The sequence below is a fragment of the Apiospora kogelbergensis genome, assembly GCF_038363985.1.
Source record: "Apiospora kogelbergensis strain CBS 113332 chromosome Unknown utg000002l_segment0_segment0, whole genome shotgun sequence".
Taxonomy (NCBI): domain Eukaryota; kingdom Fungi; phylum Ascomycota; class Sordariomycetes; order Amphisphaeriales; family Apiosporaceae; genus Apiospora; species Apiospora kogelbergensis.
Genome location: NW_027117419.1, coordinates 2,388,349 through 2,398,804, shown reverse-complemented (window position 1 = coordinate 2,398,804; position 10,456 = coordinate 2,388,349). Strand labels below are relative to the sequence as shown.

The following is a 10,456-nucleotide window of genomic DNA, read 5'->3' as shown; positions in this document are numbered from 1 at the left end:
CACAAGCCGCTCTCCTCATCACTCGGACCAGCAACGTGAATGCTCAAAAGCATGCAATCTATCAGAAACGTATGCGACAGGAGAGTACCGGCGGCTGCCAAAATAAATAAATATAGGCACACGCAGTCGGGGACACCCCGACCTGCCACATGAATCATGATGTGGTCAAGTCACAAACCAATATCTCCTACTTCGGCTCATGCTCGATTATGGCATCAAACATGAGCCAGGTGCCAGGCGCATGCCTAGATGCGTATCCAGTCGTGTCGAGTACCACTCAACCCAGATCCACTACGGGGAGTTGTCGTAAGTCCCCATCTTGGCCCCGGATCATCAGCCGGTGCGATCTTCGATTGGGGTGCGTTGGTCTAGCTGGATGGGCTGATGAAACTCTTACACTCCGATATGTGCACACTCGCCCTCTCATCGGGGGATTGTAAGTTTACACCACGGGAAACTTACCAACGAAGACCCGGGCAAATAGCTTTGTTCTGTTCATTGTGTAATATTACAGGAATAGGTCCTGACGCGTACTATGATATATTGCATCACTAACAGGGGCAGCTGGGAGATTTTCATATACAGACAAATTGCTGAAGGTCGGTTTCCTGACCAGTTAGTAATGCGCAAATGTGCTTCTAGCTAGGAGCCTAGGCTGTGTATGTGCAGTACCTATTAGAGCAAGTGATGCACATGTTGGTCCTGTAAGAATTCGACCATATATACTTTGAAGACTGTTCACACTATTTAGTATAGAATGTATATAGGGAGCAAGAGCAATATAAATAATTCAATGGCCACAACTCTTCCTGCGAGGATGTGATCATCAGCAGCCCTACAATTATTGGGTACGTTCTTGGACATTCCATTGCTTTGTGTTGCGATACTGAGATGTAAAGCTGGCTGACTGCAGGTACCCTCACAGTAAACCCCAGATGGTGAATGGTAGCATGGCGTGTTTACATCTCGCTTTCAATCGCTTCATGCGATCATTTCCTGCCAACCAGCCTTGGTGCAGGAGTTATGCAGCGCAAAACACATGCGCCGTCTGCACCCGTTAACCCGATCTCATGGTCTGCTATTGTCCCAGGCATAGAATCGGCACTGCAATTATGAAGTTGGGTTTCCAATGCTCTTGTAGAATGGAGGATAATGCACATGCGGCAGATGACTATCGTACAGACAGCATCGAAACTGCACACCCCTCGAACGTGGTTCATACGGCCTAGTCACGTATAAAATCCTCGTTGCCCGCCCTCACATAACGATACATGTATTTTTACCGAGTGGCCCAAAGGCGTTGCATCTTCCCCGTCCGGCCTCTCTTTCAACCAGACGGCCTTCGCTTACGCCACTACCTCGAGCCCTATCGATTTGGCCTGATATATTATAGACCTGCAGAGTCCCTCCAACGAAAGTCCAGATAGTCGCAACTCGGTCTGCTTGATTTTGGCGATCTCATACACGTGCTTTAGCGTGAGGCTGCCGACCAACTCGTGGCCGGGCTTGCTCGAGCCTTTCCGCTTGCCCTTCTTGTCCACCGGCAGGTCAGCGGCATTGCGCAGGAGCCAGGAGGTCTGTGGGGTTCGGATGTCGAAGGTGAAGGATCTGTCTGGGCGGACCGTCACACGCGTCGGCATCGGGGTGCCTGGTAGAATGTGGGCTGTTCTGGCGTTGAATTCCTGAAGTAGTGAAGTTTTTGTTTTTAGCACGACGGCTCCAAGAACTGCCCGGCCTTACTCGCCCACCGCCGCGACAAGCAGGTCTGGCGCGAGCGCTCCTGGGTTTCGTACCTTACAGAAGTCCATTGACTTGATACCTTTGCTGCCCAGCGCTGGACCGACCGGAGGGCTGGGGCTCGCCTGGCCAGCTCCGACAATCAGCTTGACAATCTGGTCTGCGCCACTGGCGGCACCGCGCTTCGACATTGCGGTAGACTGGTTGGGCAAATGTGGGGAGGCAGGCCGTGGGAAAGACGGCAGACTTGGAAGAGAGAGCGACAGCAGTTCAATGCTGGGAGTGAATCGAGGGAATAGGTTCGGGCTGTCACGGCTTGTCCAGAGACCTGCCAGTCGATGACCTCTAAAATTTGGCGTTAGTGGCAGCTACTGGTCAATGTCGGCGGTTCCTCGTCCGAGCTGCCGGTACTTAGTCGTGTGTCGTCTGTCGTCTGTCCATAAGCCAGCACCAGAGCCCGCCAACGCACGCCAAGTATCTTCAAGTATCGGGTATGTCGAGTGTGAAGGGCCCCCTGCCACCGTCGCTTTACTAGGCCAGCTAAAGCGCCTGAAGCCGCCCATAAGGATCCGAGCTGAGTTAAGCTTATTCCACGAGAACGGCTGTTATCGATAGACACCTGCCCCTCCGTCGGCCTGTTACTTGCAAGTGACATATACTGTACTGTACTGGCCCGACTATTCCTACTTTCCTACTACTGACTATGTACAAGTATTCCGGCGCTTCTCTCCACCCCACTAATAGGTCATGTCATGCCTTGGCGCCATCACCCGGAGCTTGCAAGAGTGCTGCGAGTCTAAACCCGTGCAATAGTCGTACTTCCATTTCTTCGACTCGCCTCTAGTATCATACCGCCTCTTCTCTTGCATCATCTTCTTTTCATCGCCCCAAACCCCTTCTGCCAACATCTACCAGATTCTCCCAGGGAAATTCCTCTGACGAGACGTTACACCGCCCAACACCATGTTCAACTGGGCCAAGAAGACGTGAGCTTTTCCCGTCTTCCAGCCCACTGACCTGACTGTCTAAAGAGCAAACCCCGCTAACATGGCTACCACCACTCTCAAGTTTGGCGGATGTCGTCGGCACCGAGGAGCCCATCTACGGCCCTTCCGCTGTCAGATCCGTCGCCGAGGACGCCAAAACTACTCCTTGGACCGAACTGTCCCGACAAGACCATAAGTGGCATGTCCTTGGCTCCACCAGCGTCGAGACTCAGAGTTTCTACATCCAGGCAGAATCCGGTCACGTCGCTCTCGCGCAGGTCATCTATAGTAATGTGGCGTAAGAAAGACTCCTAGCAACACCATTCTTGGCCAAATAAACTGATGGGTTTATCGTGAAGCGGTGTTCGCGTCACGAGCCAATTCAACTCGAAGATCTCTTATCCCGACGCCTCCAAGCCCCACCTGTGGTGCTCTACCGCTCTGGACAATGTCGACTTCAGCGACGACAACGTGAACTTCTACGCAAAGGACTGCGCCATCGAGCTTTCTGAAGACGGAAAGACCTACGCCATCAAGTCCATAACCGATCAGCGCTGCATTGTCGACCTCAAGATTACCCGCACCGCCCCGGCCTTCGTGGCAGGTAAGGACGGCAACACACTGTTTGGTACGGACCTCTCCAAGCCCTGGGGCACTATGAGACACGCCTTCTGGCCGAGATGTACCGCCGAGGGAACCATGACGACCGAGGACGGGCCCATCAACTTCAAGGGCCAGGCGCTTTTCATCCACGCTCTGCAGGGCATGAAACCCCACCACGCCGCGGGCAAATGGACGTATGGGAACTTCCAAAGCGCCAAGTACTCGGCCATCATGATGGAGTTCACCACACCGCCGTCTTATGGAACCACGACCGTCGGAGTCGGTGCTATTGCCAAAGATGGCGAAATCATTGCCGCCGGCTGCATCACAACAGCGACGCATACCAAAACCACCGTTGATCCCGAGACCTCATGGCCCGAGCCGAAGGAGATCAAGTTTACGTGGAGCGGCAAAACCAAGGACGGGAAGGCGGTCGAGGCTGTCATAGTCGGACCTTTCGAGAAGCGCCTTGATCGCATTGACGTTATGGCCGAGGTGCCCGGTTTCGTCAAGAAGATTGTTGCTGGCGCGGCTGGCACCAAGCCGTACATCTACCAGGTTTGTTAACCCCTTTCTGACTGCTGCGATCTGGGAATGCGCTGACCGGCATCTTCTAGTTCTGCCCTACGGAGGCTGTGGAAATGAAGCTGAAGATCGGCGACGAGGAGATTACCGATTCAGGAAAGCTCTTCAGTGAAGCGACCTTCATCTCAGAAACAGAAGCAGGTAAGTGCAGATTAACCTGTTCGCAAGTCCATTCGCTAAACAGTACCACAACAGCAACCCAGTCGTAGAGCACTGTGGCACGCTTGTTCAGGAGACGCGGACCTCGACCGTCTGCACCGAAATGAAGCCAGAGACACAGTGTTGATACAGACGTATATCTGGAAACTGGTGCAGACAGTATCCGTTGGTTAAGGAAGTCGAACATTCATAGAGTTGGGCGGGCGAGTCCTACTTTTCTCATGCCCAGAGTAAACATACCCTAATTAGTTTGAGCCAAAGGGGGCTCTCGTAATAATCCATTTCCATTTGCGAAGGCCACATTCGCTTAAGAGTTACACAGCCTTGATTTTCAGATTAGTGTGTGTATACCAGCCTTCTCTGCTCATCGCCAATCCTATAATCTCACCTCAACCGTTGTAAGTACGTCCAACAAGTAATGAACCGAGGACTTTCTTGTATGCGTTTATGTGAGATGAATATTCCCTTGCTGTTTTTGTTTGCGCTCCTTCCAAAGTGATCGCCAAGGATACCGAGCTCCATTCCTGTTGGGCCAAAACGAAGCGTGAAATACTAATACAAGCCCGAGGAGATCACTTAGATAAAGAAATGTCATTTTATACATATCAAATCAGATGATTTATCAGCCCTTCAAGGGAACATTCCGAGCAGATCTATTTACAAGAATTTCGACCCCGATAAGAGAACCATCAATTCTGAGCATGAGTATAAGGTATCGCCAACCAGCTCTTTTTGTTTACCATCTAGAACGCCCTACCCCCAAACGCCAGAAACACAAAATCTGGAATTAACAGTACTGTTTCTAACCCTGACTCCTTCTCATACGTGTATCTCGAGTCGTTGCCGTCATGAAAGTTTATAATATTAGAACGCCTCTCTCGTCGTAGCAGCAACTCGTAAGCCTAGCAAAACCAAATCTGTTCTCCAAGCCAAGGGAGAACAGACAACTTTAATTTTCTTCATCGATATCGGTGATGGTGGTGAACGCGTGTTGCTTGGTTTGGCCACCAGTGCTTTCTTCGGAGGAATCTTCGCACCTAGGTCGCTTCACGCCGAGGCACTGAAACGCCCCGATAATGGCTACAAATGCGCTCCCATACCATGCCAGAGCTGTGCAGTCCATTTGGCTACCAATGGTGTACAGATATCCTGCCACTGGCGGAGCTATCATGCGACAGGCAGCGCCAGCACTGGCAGCAAACCCGTTGATTTTGCCCAAGACGCTCGAGCAGGGGGTTACTTCCTTGATGAGAATGAGAAGCAGCGGGTAGAGTATGATGGAGAGGACATTGCGAATAGCGAGGCAGCTGTAGATAGCTGGGTACAGCATCGACTCGGGCACATGTACCAGCATCGGCATAACGGCATAGACGATAGGATGCAGGATCGTGACGGTGACGAATAACTTGTAGATACCGATGTAGGAGGCGGCAATCGGGAAGATCACTACCTGCACGAACAGCGCCATCGCGCCATTGAATGCAAGAATCACGCCGACACTTTGCATTGAAAGCCCTAAACCGCCAGAGAATTGAAGGGGGTTGAAGGATGCAGTCTGCATATCCGGAGCCCTGTCATCCTCGAAATATATGGGCAAGAGGTGATCGTATGTCATGCTGTGATACGTGAACAATGACAAGGCACAGATGAGTGCCATCACCGGTTTCGTGAATATGCTCGGCTGCCGGTGTTTCTGAGTCTTCTTGTCGCAAGGTGTCTCGCGCTGATGCTCGATGCTACGTCTGATGGTGCCATACGTCTCCGAGCGTATGTCGAATGGTGGCTGCTTGAGGGAGTCCGACGTTTCGAATAAGGGAGTCTCTTCCGAGACATACGTATTGTTCCTGATTACGTGAGGGGCCATATCGGGATGGGTCTCGTCGAGAAGAAAGTAGGCCATTGCAATGCTGGTTAGGAGTAGCGTGGCACATATGACGTTGGGAAGCAGATACGGGAATTTGGTGAACAAGCTGTTCTCGCCAAAGACATTTGGCCACGACTTATGGGGCTCTGCAAATATGCCACCGATCGAGGGACCGATTATGGTTCCTATGCACCAAACGAAGGGCATGATAGCGTAGGCCCGGGCTGCGGAATTAGCAATTGTGTCCTAAGCCGAGAGATAGCAGAACTTCCGAGGTCGACTTACGCTCGTGCTCTTTACGTGTAACGATCTCGGCCACCATTGTCTGGATGACGCCGATATTTCCGTTCTTCATGGTTATATATGTTAGAGCCATAGGGATCTGGGCAACGAGGCCAAAAGAAAATAGGAGAGGAGGAGCTTACCAGCATGCCGCCGAGGGCGCGTGCAGCGAGCGCAAACCAAAAGTTCTGAGCGAAACCGACCATGAGCAGACTTGCCGTTGTACCGGCGCATCCTAGTAAGAGCACAGGCTTGCGGCCGATTCTATCTGAGAGGCTTCCCCAGAACATGCCCATCAAGGCCTCAGTGAGCGAAAAGGCCGAGATGAGCAAGCCTGCGTAGAAGGAAGCATCGCTTTCCTTACCGACCTGGAACTGCTTGATGAGGGACCAGGCATACGGGAAGATGGAGGTCAAAGCGATCGGCTCTGCTAGTCGTACGATTCCTGTTCGGGTGACTGTCAGTTTTCGATGCGACTCATGACTGCATGCATTTGCAGGATATGGACGTACCGAGCAGGAACAGTTGGCGGGTAGGGAAGTCATTTTCGGTATTGCGAGGGGATTGGAATCTCTGCATTGTTAGATAATTTGCTCTCACGACTTGGTAAAAGTCTTACGACGAGAAGCACAGCACACGAAGACCTTAGAAAGCTTTATCAGACAGTCTCAAGCAAGAGAGAATATGCCGGATGCAGCAAAGAAAAGCCTCGGGTGCTGTGGCGGCACACTGGTGCCTCGTATTTTCCTCCTTTCGAATTTCGAACCAAGGGGCCGTGGCTTGCTGTTCGAGTGACGGGTGGCTTGCGTGATGGTGCACTGGAAGCTATTAGAGCAGCGTTGCGTAATTATTGCTGTGTTTTGATATGTGCGAAAGTGGAAGCAGGAGTTTCGTCAAAGGCAAAAACAAAGAGGGAGAGAGAAAAAGTTGAGAGGGAGAAATAGCAAAGGATAGTTTAGTTGCTCGCGTGGTTCTGTGTGAGACTTAAAGGGAGTTCAAGTCGAATAAGCTACCAAAACATGTACGTAGAGAGAGATGTGGATTGTTTGAGGCAGAGTGACTCCACTGTCTAGACTGTCTAGACTGTCTTCCCCTGTAGACTAAGACTGACTGCTGACTGCCCCTCTAGCCCGCCTAGCCCGCTGCCCGCCTAACCCGCCTTCTGCCCGCCCAACCTACCACACCCGGAATCCCGCTCACCCACCTAGCAGCCACCCACATGGCCCTTCCCCTGTCGGGAATGTAAACATGCTCATGTTTGCTCACGCTTCGAAACTTTATGTGCTCAAAGACAATATGTATGTGCAGTACGGCAGATGGTGTAAGGATGATTGCATGTACCGCAAGTAGCGGTATGCTGCTTGCAACCTCGCCACAGACGTTGGCACTGGGGCGGTCAACAGCCGAAGTCGCAACGCCATGCAGTCCTCTGCCGTTGATCCTAGGGCTAGTGCATGCGCTAGATACTCTCATCTGGACTGTGAGAATATCCGGACACTTCAAATTTTGTTAGTTCGCGGAAGAGCAAAGACGGTTCAGGAGTAATGTGGATTCCGTTTCTCCCACTGCTGACTGCCTGCCACGAGTCAGGACAACGGCAATGGCACACTGCCTCCACAATACGTACATACATAGTTGTTGACGGAAATGGGGGCGTAACCGTGACACAAAAGACAGAGATGCCTTTTTCCTGCGTTGTGTGCACGGCTTTGATACGTCAAATGCAGGCTGCAGGGATCTAGAGATGCCGCACGCGAGTTATGGATACGCGCCCAACATCCACACATCGAAAATGCGGGAGGCTTGGAGGGCTCTTTGGACGACCCCACTCGGGATGGAGCACGTATCGAACATGCACCCCGTCAGCCCGTTGGAATACCATGTCATACATACACACTAATGCCCAATCAGATGCGAAAGTCTCTTCTTCAGTTCGTCCACCGTAAGCTCACAGCCGCCGCCCAGCTTGTCTAGCCCCGAGAACCCCAACTGCGGGACTTCGAGGTAAGCGCGTCTTTTGGCATCTGCACAAGCATGTCTGCATCGAGTTGCCAGGTGATAGATTTGGCGATTTGTCGCGACGTTACTTGCGATGTTTCGCTGGCCCAAATCTTCCTCTGTTCAGGGGTTGCCCACGATGCCCTATGGTGCCTGGCTATGCTATAGGGGGTGATATCCTTCTGGGCCCCGAGACAAGCCTGCTCCTGTGGAGATCGAGCTCCCGGATACCCCTTCGAGAATATGTCATCTATAGTAAAGTCGGAAATCCATTCCAGAGCAGGATCCGTGTCAAGGATCCGGCTGGCCAGCAAAAGGGGCTGCTGTAGTTCTTGGAGAAGCTTGGCATCAGCCGCCACCCAATTCTCGAAGACCGGGTGGATGGTACCCTCAAGACATGGCTTCCCTGGCAGTATGTTGGCCAATGTTGGCTACCGTCATGGTCGTACAGTTGGGTTGCTGCATGGTTATACATACTTTGGGTACCACATCTTGTGGGCTCTTCAGCATCCTGCATCTTTCAATGCTACGCATGATCTACCGACCATACGACAACATGACAACAATTGCGTTGCATTCTGTGTTGTGTTAATAAACAGTCACGTGTGACAAAGAGATCTAGCAGTCTATTTACAGTGGTTTCTCAGAGAACAGTAGCATCGAGCCGGCATTCCAGACGACCAAGACATCCGTCCCCATCGACCCTTTTGAACGCAGCGACTGGATTCTTGCGCAACTTGGCTATTCATCCTCTTCAGTCTTAGAATCGAGAATCATAGACTAATTTGACCTTGCCATCGCATAAGAAAAACGAGAAAAAAAACCTACTGTGAAATATAGTTCTAAAAGAAACAATCCACCGTCTGGTTTTGTCAATCTATATAAGACGAATGAAGACTCAACCCTAGCAATGCGAATACTACGCTGCAGCCTCCAAGGCGCATGGATCTTCCTCCCTCTTTCAATCTAGTAATCCATCTTCATATCCCCCATGACGTCCCAAAACTGCCGCACGAGCTCCTTCTGCTGCTCGGGTGTGGCCCCGCCGCGGACGGCCAGGTACTTGCGGTCGTCGATCTGGGGTTCCCAGACGCCCGGGTTGCCGCCGGCCATGACGCCGCCGGCCTCGGCGAGGATGGTCCAGCCGGCGCAGACATCCCAGGCCCAGCAGCCGCCCTCCCAGTAGGCGTCAAGCTGGCCGGCGGCGACGGCGCACAGGTTGAGGGCCGCGCTGCCCAGGCTGCGCAGCGAGTGCACCATGGCGCCGCCCGTCTCGGTGGTCGCGCACAGCTTGCGGAACACCTCGGTCTTGACCGCGTAGTTGACCCCGTCGCGGCTATTGCCCCACTCGACCGCGACGAGGGCCGCGCCGAGCCCCGCCAGCGGTGGCGGGTTGCGCGATAGCGGCAGCCGGCTGACCCGGCCCTTCTCGCCGCCGTCCGCGCCCGTCTCGCTGGGGATGCCCCAGGCGCGTCCATGGGTCAGGAAGGCGCCCTTCCCGCGGATGGCCGTGTAGAGCTGGTCCAGGTATGGGTTGTAGACAACACCGATGGTCGGGGTCCGGTCGACGGCCAGGCCCAGCGAGATGCACGCGCTGGGGAAGCCGTGTACGAAGTTGGTGGTGCCGTCAATAGGATCCACGATGAAGGTAGGTGATGCCGTCAGCTTCTGGCCCGGCTTGTAGGTCTCCTCCCCCATAAAGTCAAAAGAAGGGTACTTCTTCTGGAGCTGACCGGAGACCATAGCCTCGACGGCCTTGTCGGCCTCAGTGACAATGTCAACGGCTGCAATAAGTAAGCGTCAGTATACCTCTGGTTCTGTAGCAATCACCGTGGAAGCGGTGGCTTATAAGCAACTGACAGTTCAGCTTCGTATCTGTTGCGATATCGGTCGGGTTTGCCGATAGAATCATCCGACCAGCTTCATACGCGACTGTGACCAATGTGTCGCGTATCTCCTCCAGATTTAGGTCTGCCATGTTGGTGATGACAACAATTTGTTTGTCATGTAAACTTAGTTGCTTCGCGGGTGTTGACTTCGCTCGTAATGCTTGGGAATCCAGGTTGGCATATGACGGTGGTGGTTGCGCTCCTGTTTGCACTCCTGTTAGCGAGGGGGTCCCTTTTAGGTCAGCAACCCCGCTCCGTATTCCGTCGTGGGCTAGGAAGAATGACGGCTGCAACCATTCAGCAATCAAAGGAGAGGATGGACGGATACGGCTCAAATACGGCTCAGATTGATC

At 52.7% G+C, this 10,456-nt stretch overlaps 5 protein-coding genes across 5 annotated transcripts; 1 reads left to right on the top strand and 4 right to left on the bottom strand.

Moving 5' to 3' along the window:
• Positions 1-1,346: 1,346 nt before the first annotated feature.
• PG998_003637 (mitochondrial 54S ribosomal protein uL11m) lies at positions 1,347-1,928 on the bottom strand (the record flags this gene model as incomplete). The annotated part of the gene is made up of 2 exons (XM_066870455.1): positions 1,347-1,682; positions 1,794-1,928. 2 exons carry the CDS (start codon positions 1,926-1,928, stop codon positions 1,347-1,349), a joined length of 471 nt encoding a protein of 156 aa, XP_066734205.1.
• A 772-nt stretch (positions 1,929-2,700) lies between these two features.
• PG998_003636 (Survival factor 1) lies at positions 2,701-4,051 on the top strand (the record flags this gene model as incomplete). Its single annotated transcript, XM_066870454.1, has 4 exons — positions 2,701-2,723; positions 2,806-3,021; positions 3,083-3,884; positions 3,944-4,051. Coding segments are annotated over 4 exons (1,149 nt in total), but the record flags the coding sequence as incomplete, so codon positions are not given.
• A 968-nt stretch (positions 4,052-5,019) lies between these two features.
• On the bottom strand, positions 5,020-6,795 carry PG998_003635 (major facilitator superfamily transporter; the record flags this gene model as incomplete). Its single annotated transcript, XM_066870453.1, has 4 exons — positions 5,020-6,158; positions 6,220-6,283; positions 6,360-6,661; positions 6,729-6,795. The coding sequence occupies 4 exons, from the start codon at positions 6,793-6,795 to the stop codon at positions 5,020-5,022; spliced, it is 1,572 nt and encodes a 523-aa protein (XP_066734203.1).
• Positions 6,796-8,186: 1,391 nt separating this feature from the next.
• PG998_003634 (uncharacterized protein) lies at positions 8,187-8,731 on the bottom strand (the record flags this gene model as incomplete). Its single annotated transcript, XM_066870452.1, has 2 exons — positions 8,187-8,620; positions 8,692-8,731. The coding sequence occupies 2 exons, from the start codon at positions 8,729-8,731 to the stop codon at positions 8,187-8,189; spliced, it is 474 nt and encodes a 157-aa protein (XP_066734202.1).
• Positions 8,732-9,180: 449 nt separating this feature from the next.
• Positions 9,181-10,192, bottom strand: PG998_003633 (myo-inositol-1(or 4)-monophosphatase; the record flags this gene model as incomplete). The annotated part of the gene is made up of 2 exons (XM_066870451.1): positions 9,181-9,998; positions 10,075-10,192. 2 exons carry the CDS (start codon positions 10,190-10,192, stop codon positions 9,181-9,183), a joined length of 936 nt encoding a protein of 311 aa, XP_066734201.1.
• Positions 10,193-10,456: the final 264 nt, after the last annotated feature.